The 12630-nt window shown below is 42.6% G+C and overlaps 1 protein-coding gene across 2 annotated transcripts in view; it reads right to left on the reverse strand.

The window, feature by feature from the left end:
* ZNF827 (zinc finger protein 827) overlaps positions 1-12630 on the reverse strand; it is a 291725-nt gene that overhangs the window by 56373 nt on the left and 222722 nt on the right. For both annotated transcript variants that reach the window (XM_069744030.1, XM_069744029.1), the window contains exons 7-8: positions 6650-6704; positions 4151-4248 (exon numbers count right to left, since the gene is read on the reverse strand). In XM_069744030.1, coding sequence (XP_069600131.1) covers positions 4151-4248; positions 6650-6704 — 153 coding nt within the window. The remainder of the gene's footprint in view (positions 1-4150; positions 4249-6649; positions 6705-12630) is intronic.

Here is a 12630-nt window from a genome sequence, read left to right on the forward strand (position 1 = left end):
CCGTATATACTCATGTATAGGCCAACTTTTTCAGCACATTTTTTTGTGTTGAAAATGCGCCCCTCTGCTTATACACAAGTCATTGCCCCAGAAGATGCCGGGGGAGGGCGAGCGGCGGGTCACAGGAGGCAGGAGTCGGCAGGCTGCGGGTAAAGCCTGTGCCCGCTGCTAAAGAGAAATTAATACAGCCACAGCCACCGGCTTCTAGCAGCGGCCGGGCTATCACGGGTGAATATTCACCTCTCACCACTTCCATAGGCGTGGAGAGAGGTGAATATTCATTACCTTAATGAGCAGGGATACGTGATCGCTCGGCCGCATGAGCTGCTGGCACCGGAACAAGATACTAAGAGGGCATACAGGGAAAGTAAGTAGGATGTTTTTTTATGCTTTGCTCATGGGGGCCCCGCATGCAAGGATAGGGATAAGGAACCATGCATACAACGATCGTGATAAGGAGCCAAGCATACAAGGATGGGGATGAGGAGCCATGCATACAAGGATGGGAATAAGGAGCCATGCAGACAAGGATGGGAAAAAGAAGCCATGCAGACAAGGATGGGGATAACGAGCCATATAGACAAGGATGGGAATAAGGGGGGAGGTAGTGGGGCATATGCTGTCATTGGTGGCTTCTGCCCAGAGGGGTACATCATTCGTGCATTCATTGGAACTTGACAATGGTACGAAAGTGTCGGAGACCTCTGAGAACTTAAGGGTCTTTATGGACTTCTATGCGGATCTGTATTCCTCTGGAGTGGTCCCATCGGTGGCATTTTTAGAGGGTATTATCTTACCTAGGCTGAGTGAGGAGGATAGGGAAAGTTTGGAGGGCCCTATAACAGACGAATGGCAAGGGGTAAGCAGATGGACTACCATCCGAAATGTATAAAGAGATGGAGGGGGTGTTGCTGCCCAGATTAAGAGTGGTCTTGGAGGAGGCTAAGAATAGGGGAATCCTGCAAGCCTCCATTAGGGAGGCCATAATAGTTGTAATCCCGAAGGAAGATAAGGATCTACGACAGCCTGAATCAAATCGCCCGATCTCTTTGCTTACTACTGACGTTATGCTTCTGGCTGGGGTGTTAGCGACCTGACTGACGGGTGTTATTTCTAAGTTAATACATCCAGATCAGTCTGGCTTTATGCCTGACAGGTCTACGGCAGTTAATCTAAGAAGGCTTTTTTTGAAATTACAATTGGGGGCCGATAACGGCGGTCATAGAGTTATTGCTTCCTTAGACGCCCATAAGGCATTTGATAGTGTGGAATGGGGGTACTTGTGTCAGGTATTGCACGGTTTTGGCTTTGGTCCACAATTTGTGTCTTGGGTCCAGCTGTTGTATGCGCAACCATCAGCTAGAGTGAATGGTGAGCTTTCTCACACGATACAGCTACATAGAGGGACGAGACAGGGGTGTCCACTCTCCCCTCTTTTGTTTGCTTTAGCCGTGGAGCCGTTGGCCGCCAAAATTCGACAGTCTGCCGAGGTCTCTGGGTTTAAATATGGGTCGATAGAAGAAAAGATGGCCCTTTAAGCAGACGATATACTGCTGTTTTTGAGGGACCCATGTGACTCATTGAGCAATGCTATTCGGCTCATCGAGGGATTTGGTGCTTTATCGGGGCTAAAGATAAACTGGAAGAAATCAACTCTACTCATGGTGGATGATACATGGGATGAGCTGGAGATTCCACGGAAGGGGGTAGACTTAAAATTGTAGACCAATTCAAATATTTGGGGATACTAATCTCTGTCGATTACAAATTATTTGCATAAGAATCTGACACCGGTGCTGGGAATTCTTAAGGCAAAGGTAGGGGCTTGGTCTAAACTGCACTTGTCTGTTGTAGGTCGAGTTAATCTTATTAAGATTATTCTGATGCCTAAGATATTGTATTTTCTCCATAACTCACCTATCTGGATACCGTGTGGGAAGTTCAAGCTGATAAACTCGTTATTTAGAAGTTTGGTGTGGGGGAAACAGCACCCACGAATCAGGTTGGAGACTCTTCAGCGACCTAAGGACGCGGGAGGTTTGGCTTTACCTAATCTCGAAATATATTTTTTAGCGGCCCAATGTCAGCATTTAAAGGGCTGGGAACATGAGACATCTGCCAATGGGGTACAACTCTTGATAGAAAGGGTGACAAAAAGAAGTCCAGCGGTACAGTGTTTAGAAGATGGTTCCCTGGGGATGCTTGGGATAATGTATCCAACATTGTTTCTGATATATAAAATATGGGGGAGAGTTAAACAAATTCGTGGGGTCACCTGTCATACTAGGTTTTCTACGTTGTGGTTTAATAATAATCTACCGGAGTTTTTGGCGATGGGATATATACCAGAATGGCAAGCTAAGGGGATTCAATATGTCTATCAGATTTTAGAGCGGCGGGAGTTGAAACCATTTTCCCAGTTGCAGTCGGAGTATCATCTTAGGACATCCGGCGGTTGTCAATATGCACAAGTTCAACATGCATTTGTGGCTCAGAATAAGGGGGATTGTCTCAAAATCCAAAGTGACTTAGTATTGGAATATATCTGTGGAGTGGGGACGAGGGGTGTTATCTCCTCCCTATACAAAGATCTACTTCATACTCACTTATTGGGATATCTGATTGGCGCGAGGGCTAAATGGGAAAGAGAGTTGGGTCGCTTGAAGGATGAAACATGGGAATCTGTATTAGAATGGATACCCAAATTATCATTGAATGAACCGTATAGACTTTCCCAGCTTTATATTATACACAGAGTGTATAGGTCTCCGGATGTCTTATATAGAGCTGGGTTGAGATCTGACTCGGAATGCCCTAAATGTAGGAATGATAATGCTGGAATGTTTCACATGCTTTGGACGTGTCCGAGATTGACTGCTTTTTGGTTAGTGGTTCTCAGCCGGATAGGAGCATACAGATGCATAATTCCAAGGGAACCAGTGGTGTGCGTGTTGGGATATGTAGAGGAGATAGTTGTGGATAACAAGTTAAAAATAGCTATCGTTAGACTACTATACATGGCTTGGAAGGTCATAGCAAGAAACTGGACAAATGAGGAGCCTCCCTCAAAGGGAGAATACATTAAATATGTGGGAGAAATTCATTGCCCTGGAAAAGGGAGTGTATCAGAAAAGAGGGAAAATGGTTTTGTATGACAAATTGTGGACGCCTTGGCTGGAATTGGGATAGGAGGAGGTTAAGGGAAGATAGGCCTGAGGAGGTTTCGCCTATACAATAATGGTTTACGTGTTCATAATGGATGACACTACATAATGCTAACGTATATATACTGTTACAAGACATGTTAAAAGAAGAGCGTGAGCAGTCTAAATGGGAAGGAGGGGGGAGGGGTGGGGAAGGAGGGGAAAGGGATGGGGAAGGAGGGGGGAGGGGTTTGGGAAGGGGGGTAAATGTTGGGGAAAAATTGAAAAATACATGTATTAATGTTAAATGTTTTATTGAAATGTTATACTTAATAAAAAATGATGGGGATAAGGAGCCATACAGACAAGGATGGGAATAAGGAGCCATGCAGACAAGGATGGGAATGAGGAGCTATGCAGACAAGGATGGGGATGAGGAAGCATGCATACCAGGATAGGGATGAGGGGACAATGCATACCCGGCTTATACTCAAGTCAATAAGTTTTCCCAGTTTTTGTGGCAAAATTAGGTGCCTTTGCTTATACTCGGGTCGGCTTATACACGAGTATATATGGTAACTTACTGCCTTTTTTATAAATATTATTGGCTATTTTTTGTGATTATAAAACTCTAGGCTAAATACAGTTGCAGCACAGTTTTTACAGGTGTGTGGAAGGGGCACACCTTAAGGTACGCTCACAGTTATTATGAGGCAGAACAATCTGACATTTTCTCACTTCAGGAACCAGTGCTGAGATTTCTTGTATTTTGTGCTATATTTTTGAGGTTTTGCCAAAGTTTTTTAAAGCATTTTCCCCCCACATTTTTGATTTGATAGTGTCAAGTTTGGACCCGAATCTACTCTTTTTTTCTACGACAAAGTTTTCAAAACATTGTTGAAAAAAAATTAGCCATAAGCAGAGCAGTGGATTCTCCATTAAAATGAATAGCAAAACATTAAATTATAAAAAAAGAAACGCATAGATTTCAATCCTGGCTACTATACCTGGCAATGAGGACCTTCCTTGAGGAGATTGTTCACTTTTTGGGAGATCTTTAGAAGTGAAGGGTGATTGTCTAAACTTATCTTCTGAAAAAAATGGGCTAGAAGACAAAAACCAATTATTACACAAACAACTGTTGGACCAATTTTATAGAGGTCTACTGGGAATTTCTGGTGCTGAGCCAATTCACAAATTTCACTTGTGGATTCTCAATTATACAAATCATTAACTATATAGCGCAGTATAGGTTTTCTTTATTTCACCTTTATAGAATATAGAAGAATGAGAATGTCACTTCTTTTAACCACTTTTCGAAAAAACACTGAAGCGATTCAAAGAAGTGACATAAGAAGTAACTTGCATTTGTGGGGCACTTTTGCGGTGCTTTGTCTGTACATACCCCTAGGGTATGTTCCCATGGGAAATATCTCCCGTGAAATATCAACATGGAAAAACAGCAGCGGCAAAGAATGCAGGATTTTGTTCTGGAAATGCGGCATATTTGCGGTATTATTCTCCTTTAGCAATGGATAAGGTGAGATCCCAGCATAGAATAATATTCTGCCAATATAAAGTCTGCAGTGGTGGTCATTTTACTGTGAAAATATTCTCTTTTGGATGCAGATGATATTTTGTAAAATATTATCAAAGAAACGGCTACTGTGATATGCAGCAGACTTTCCACCCAGAAAATCTGCATGGAAAATCCCCTGGAAATCCACCACAGGTGCACAGATGGACACCCTTTCAATTACTGCGCACTAGCTTGACCCTATTGACATATATACACACACACACACAATCACATATATACAGCAGTGTGTGTGTGTGTGGGGGGGTATTTAGTCAGCTATCAATTGTGCAAGTTCTCTCACTTAAAAAGATGAGAGAGGCCTGTAATTGACACCATAGGTAGACCACAAGTATGAGAGTCAAAATGAGAAAACAAATCCAGAATATCACCTTGTCTGATTTGGCAAGATTTATTTTGCAAATTATGGTGGAAAATAAGTGTTTGGTCATTAACAAAAGTTCATCTCAATATTTTGCTATATAACCTTTGTTGGCAATGACAGAGGTCAAACATTTTTTCTGTAAGTCTCCACAAGGTTGGCACACACTGTTAGTGGTGTGTTGGCCCATTTCTCCATGCAGATCTCCTCTACAGCAGTGATGTTTTGGGCCTGTCACTGGGCAACACAGACTTTCAACTCCCTCCAAATTTTTTCTATGGAGTTGAGATCTGGAGACTGGCTAGGCCACTCCAGGACCCTTATATGTTTCTTACGAAACAACTCCTTTGTTGCCCTGACGGTGTATTTGGGATTATTATTATCCACATTTCATCTTCCGTGCCCTTGCTAATGGAAGGAGGTTTGCACTCAAAATCACTCACGATACATGACCCCATTCATTCTTTCATGTACACTGATCAGTTGTCCCGGTCCCTTTACAGAGAAACAGCCCCAAAGCATGATGTTGACACCCCCATGCTTCACATTAGGTATGGTGTTCTTTGGATGCAACTCAGCATTCTGTCTCCTCCAAACTCGACGAATTTTGTTTCTACAAACAGTTCTACTTTGGTTTCATCAGACCATATGACACTGTCCCAATACTCTTCTGGATAATCCAAATGCTCTCTAGCAAATTTCAGAAGGGCCTGGACATGTACTGGCTTAAGCAGGGGGACACGTCTAACACTGCAGGATCTGAGTCCCTGGGGGCACAGTGTGTTACTGATGGTAGCCTTTGTTACAGTGGTCCCAGCCCTATGCAGGTCATTCACTAGGTACCCAACGTATGGTTCTGGGATTTTTGCTCACCGTTCTTGTGATAATTTTGACCCCAGGGGGTGAGATATAGCTTGGAACCCCAGATCGAGGGAGATTATCAGTGGTCTTGTATGTCTTCCATTTTCTTATTATTGCTACCACAGTTGATTCCATCACACCAAGCTGCTTGCCTATTGCAGATTCAGTCTTCCCAGCCTGGTGCAGGGCGACAATTTTGATTCTGGTGTCCTTCGACAGCTCTTTGGTCTTCACCATAGCTTGGAGCTTGGAGTGTGACTTTTGAAGTTGTGGACAGCTGACTTTTATACTGATAAGTTCAAACAGGCGCCATTACTACAGGCAATGAGTGGAGGACAGAGGAGCCTCTTAAAGAAGAAGTTACAGGTCTGTGAGAGCCAGAAATCTTGCATGTTTTAGGCGAGCAAATACTTATTTTTTACCATATTTTGCAAAATAAATCTTGCCAAATCAGACAAGGTGATTTTCTGGATTTGCTTTTTCATTTTGACTCTTATAGTTGTGGTCTTCCTATGATGTCAATTACAGGCCTCTCTCATCTTTTTAAGTGGGAGAACGTGCACATTTGGTGTCTGACTAAATACTTTTTTCCCAACTGTATATATATATATACACACATACACACACACATATGTATATTATATTTTGGTGAATATGGGATATTTTATGTAGAAATTGAACAATTACCTGGTTGTTCTGATAATGTTTGACTTGTTATGATTATTTTCTTTGCTGACTTTCTCTGTAATATAAGTCACAAGAAGAGTTACAAGTTTTGGGGTAATTTCTGTGCCTTCCATTATTATGCAAATCTGTTATTTCAGCATTCTCTCATTGATGTAGCTACCATGACCATTAGGCTAAGTTCACACTGGACGTTTTTGATGCTTTTTTTAATGCAAATTTTCAGCTGCATTTGACAGTACCAGCTATGTCTACGAGATTTCAGAAATCTCATGAACACAGTTTGGTGTTTTTGTCATCAGTATTTTGTGCTTTGCTTGTTTTTTTTGTACACAGAACATGTCACTTCTTTCATCGTTTTTTCAGCAATTTTCACCCATTAAATTGAATTGAAAAAAACGCATGAAAAATAAACACAAAAAATGCAGCGAAAAACATAGCAAAACCTGCGTTTATACCACAGCTTCTTTCCTGCCAAGCACTCAGGATTTGCTGCAGAAAAGATGCCCAGTGTGAACCTAGCCTTAAGCGTCTTGTTCACACATCACTAAACCTCTAGGAAAGTTCATTACAATCTATGAACCCTAGGTGTCAATATATAGCTAATTTAAAAACACACAAATAAATACAGTCTCCACATAACAAGGCTCTCTGGGGCACAGTCACACCTAAATTCAAAACATTTTTCAAGGGTGCAATTTTATAGGAGACCCTAATATCAGATCTAAGAGGGTAAGCAGAGAAGCCTAAGGTCGGGGGTCACACTTGCGTGTTCAATGCGAGACACTCGCACATTAATTCCCGGCACTGCCGCCGGCACTCGGGACCGGAGATTGCGGCTGCATGCATTTCTATGCAGCCGCACGCTCCGGTCCAAACTGCCGGTGGCAGTGTAGGGAATTGATGCGCGAGTGTCTCGCATTTAACTTGCAAGTGTGACCCCGGCCTAAGGCCTGTTTCACACGTCAGTGGCTCCGGTACGTGTGGTGACAGTTTCCTCAAGTACCGAAGACACTGACTCACGCAGACACATCAAAAATAAATGTGTCTCTGCACATCTCAGCGTGTTTTTACGGACCGTGTGTCCGTGTGCAAAACACGGAGACATGTCCGCGTTTCTCCGGCAGCACGGTCCGCAAAGCGTCCCGCACATGTGCACACGGAGAACAGTGTGCACTCTCCTCCGTGTGCACGTACCGCTGCAGGAGAAACAGCGCTACAGTTAAGCGCTGTCCCCTGCTTTTGTTGCTGAAGTCGGCATTCATTCCTTCTCCCAACAGCGTTCGCTGGAGAGAAGGAATGAAAAATCAAGGTTTTGTTAAAAATAAAGTTTGGAGTCACCTCCCGCCTCCCACCCCCCGTGCGCCGACAAGCTTGCAGAGAAATACTCACCCAGCTCCTGCGATGCCTGCTCTCAGTGCCGGCAACCTGTCCTGTGTGAGCGGTCACGTGATTCCGCTCATTACAGTGATGAATATGCGGCTCCACCCCTATGGGAGGTGGAGCCGCATATTCATCACTGTAATGAGCGGTACCACGTGACCGCTCACACAGGACAGGCTGCCGGCGCTGAGAGGAGGCATCGCGGGAGCTGGGTGCGTATTTCTCTGAAAGCGGGCGGGCGCACGGGGGTGGGAGGCGGGAGGTGACCCCAAACTTTATTTTTAACAAAAAACAAACAAAAAAAAAATCCTTGATTTTTCATTCCTTCTCTCCAGCGAACGCTGCTGGGGAGAAGGAATGAATGCCGGCTTCAGCACCAAAAGCAGGGGACAGCGCTTAACTGTAGCGCTGTCTCCTGCACGGTCCGTGTGGTCCTCAGTCGGCATACGGCTGCCGCACGTGTGCCACACTGATGTGCCACGTGAGCACACGGACACGGATAATCTGGACGTGTGAGACTGGCCTAAAAGATACATCCTACTCATTACTTCCCCGGCATTAGATGCGCCATGTCTCTCATACTTGTCCCTAGGCATTTTATCTGCAGGTCTATCAGACTCTTCAGTGGATCGCCAGTAGTTTATAAGGATATTGTGGATGACAAATTGTAAAAAAAGGGTTGAGTATAGCATCTATGGGTAAGGATCCAATATAAGGTTGTTCTTGTCATCTATGTAATCCTGAGGACAAAGATTAAAGTATACTTTAGGACTGCTCACCCAGACACCATTTTTTTTTTCCTATGGGTTACTCATTTTATTTTACTAATTAAATGGGTATTGCAGTAGGAAGAAGCGGTCATCTATTTCTAGATCGATGAGGATTCCAGCGGTCTGACACCCATCGAAATACAAGTTATTGCATACCTTAACGATAGGTGATAATTCCTATGGAATTGAGATATTGATTTGGCTTTTATCCTAAGTCATATTGCACGACTCGTTAAAGGGTTGATTGTGACTTGTAGGATCGCTACTTCCAACAGGTGGCGCTATAGAGTTTAAGTCCTCTTTTTCTCAGAAGAGGCAATTTGCAAATTATGTTCAGGAATAAAAGTTATAGTGTAAGAAGCTATATAAGTATCCTGAATGATCCTTTTCTCATGTTTTAAAGGCAAAGCTCATACCTAAAAACATACTCAGAAACCATAGAAAATGAAATTCTGTATAAAATATCTTTTGGAAACGCAATATTTAGCCAAGCACCCAGCACAGCCTCCTTAAAGAGAATCTGTCACAATCTGAGAGCAGCATGTAGAGACAGAGGTTATGATTTCAGTTATGTGTCACTTTCTAGGCTGCTTGCTTTAATTTTGATAAAATCACAGCTTTATCAGTAGAAGATTATTACTAGAGGACAAGTAAACCTGCAGCCATTCAATCCTCTATATTCATGAGCTATGTATAACCCCACCCCCACCACGGATTGGCAAATTTCTGCCTATGCACAGTGTACACAGAAAGATGTCTAGAATTCAGAGAACTGCTAGATGTGCAGCAGATAAAACAGTGATTTTATAAAAAATAAAACAAGCAGCCCAGTTAGGGCCTGTGAACAAGTTGCAGATTTATCACAGTTTTTCTCTGTAGTTGTGTTACAAAACCTGAAGGGTTTCCTGATGCCAGCGAAGTGAATGAGAATCCTGACGTTGCTTATTTATGACTTGCAGATTTGGCGCAGATTTAAATCTGCAGTATGTCTATTCTTTCTGCATTTTTTCTGCAGATTTCACTCATACTATTGTGTGGGGAAAAATCCGCCCCCAAAACGCAATTAAAAACACGGGGAAAAAAGCAACTATTTTAAGCAGCACATTTCTTGCCAAGAGATGCAGAAATTTCTGCACCAAATACTGAACGTCTACACATACCCTAAATGACACATCGCTGGAATCAGGATCTCTATCCCTACATCGTGCTGCTCTCAGATTGGGTAGAAAAAATCCGGTGACAAATTCTCTTTAACCCCTTCATGACCCAGCCTATTTTGACCCTAAAGACCTTGCCATTTTTTGCAATTCTGACCAGTGTCCCTTTATGAGGTAATAACTCAGGAACGCTTCAACGGATCCTAGCGGTTCTGAGAATGTTTTTTCGTGACATATTGGGCTTCATGTTAGTGGTAAATTTAGGTCAATAAAATCTGCGTTTATTTGTGATAAAATCGGAAATTTGGCAAAAATTTTGAAAATTTCGCAATTTTCACATTTTGAATTTTTATTCTGTTAAACTAGAGAGTTATGTGACACAAAATAGTTAATAAATAACATTTCCCACATGTATACTTTACATCAGCACAATTTTGGAACCAAAATTTTTTTTTGCTAGGAAGTTATAAGGGTTAAAATTTGACCAGCGATTTCTCATTTTTACAACGAAATTTACAAAACCATTTTTTTAGGGACCACCTCACATTTGAAGTCAATTTGAGGGGTCTATATGGCTGAAAATACCCAAAAGTGACACCATTCTAAAAACTGCACCCCTCAAGGTACTCAAAACCACATTCAAGAAGTTTATTAACCCTTCAGGTGCTTCACAGCAGCAGAAGCAACATGGAAGGAAAAAATGAACATTTAACTTTTTAGTCACAAAAATTATATTTTAGCAACAATTTTTTTATTTTCCCAATGGTAAAAGGAGAAACTGAACCACGAAAGTTGTTGTCCAATTTGTCCTGAGTACGCTGATACCTCATATGTGGGGGTAAACCACTGTTTGGGCGCACGGCAGGGCTTGGAAGGGAAGGAGCGCCATTTGACTTTTTGAATAAAAAATTGGCTCCATTCTTTAGCGGACACCATGTCACGTTTGGAGAGCTCACGTGTGCCTAAAAATTGGAGCTCCCCCACAAGTGACCCCATTTTGGAAACTAGACGCCCCAAGGAACTTATCTAGATGCATAGTGAGCACTTTGAACCCCCAGGTGCTTCACAAATTGATCCATAAAAATGAAAAAGTACTTTTTTTTCACAAAAAAATTCTTTTAGCCTCAATTTTTTCATTTTCACATGGGTAACAGGATAAAATGGATCATAAAATTTGTTGGGCAATTTCTCCTGAGTACACCAATACCTCAGATGTGGGGGTAAACCACTGTTTGGGCACATGGTAAGGCTCGGAAGGGAAGGAGCGCCATTTGACTTTTTGAATGAAAAATTATCTCCATCGTTAGCGGACACCATGTCGCGTTTGGAGAGACCCTGTGTGCCTAAACATTGGCGCTCCCCCACAAGTGACCCCATTTTGGAAACTAGACCCCCCAAGGAACTTATCTAGATGCCTAGTGAGCACTTTAAACCCTCAGGTGCTTCACAAATTGATCTATAAAAATGAAAAAGTACTTTTTTTTCACACAAAAAATTCTTTTCGCCTCAATTTTTTCATTTTCACATGGGCAATAGGATAAAATGGATCATAAAATTTGTTGGTCAATTTCTCCCGAGTACGCCGATACCTCATATGTGGGGGTAAACCACTGTTTGGGCACACGGCAGGGCTCGGAAGGGAAGGCGTGCCATTTGACTTTTTGAATGGAAAATTAGCTCCAATTGTTAGCAGACACCATGTCGCGTTTGGAGAGCCCCTGTGTGCCTAAACATTGGAGATCCCCCACAAGTGACCCCATTTTGGAAACTAGACCCCCCAAGGAACTTATCTAGATGCATATTGAGCACTTTAAACCCCCAGGTGCTTCACAGAAGTTTATAAAGCAGAGCCATGAAAATAAAAAATAATTTTTCTTTCCTCAAAAATGATTTTTTAGCCTGGAATTTCCTATTTTGCCAAGGGTAATAGGAGAAATTGGACCCCAAATGTTCTTGTCCAGTTTGTCCTGAGTACGCTGATACCCCATACGTGGGGGTAAACCACTGTTTGGGCGCACGGCAGGGCTCGGAAGGGAAGGCACGCCATTTGGCTTTTTAAATGGAAAATTAGCTCCAATCATTAGCGGACACCATGTCACGTTTGGAGAGCCACTGTGTGCCTAAACATTGGAGATCCCCCAGAAATGACCCCATTTTGGAAACTAGACCCCCAAAGGAACTAATCTAGATGTGTGGTGAGGACTTTGAACCCCCAAGTGCTTCACAGAAGTTTATAACGCAGAGCCATGAAAATAAAAAAAAAAAATTATTTTCTCAAAAATGATCTTTTAGCCTGCAATTTTTTATTTTCCCAAGGGTAACAGGAGAAATATGACCCCAAAAGTTGTTGTCCAGTTTCTCCTGAGTACGCTGATACCCCATATGTGGGGGTAAACTACTGTTTGGGCACATGCCGGGGCTCGGAAGTGAAGTAGTGACGTTTTGAAATGCAGACTTTGATGGAATGCTCTGCGGGCGTCACGTTGCGTTTGCAGAGCCCCTGGTGTTCCTAAACAGTAGAAACCCCCCACAAGTGACCCCATTTTAGAAACTAGACCCCCCAAGGAACTTATCTAGATATGTGGTGAGCACTTTGAACCCCCAAGTGCTTCACAGACGTTTACAACGCAGAGCCGTGAAAATAAAAAATCATTTTTCTTTCCTCAAAAATGAT

This window comes from Ranitomeya imitator, chromosome 1, assembly GCF_032444005.1.
Source record: "Ranitomeya imitator isolate aRanImi1 chromosome 1, aRanImi1.pri, whole genome shotgun sequence".
Lineage (NCBI taxonomy): Eukaryota > Metazoa > Chordata > Amphibia > Anura > Dendrobatidae > Ranitomeya > Ranitomeya imitator.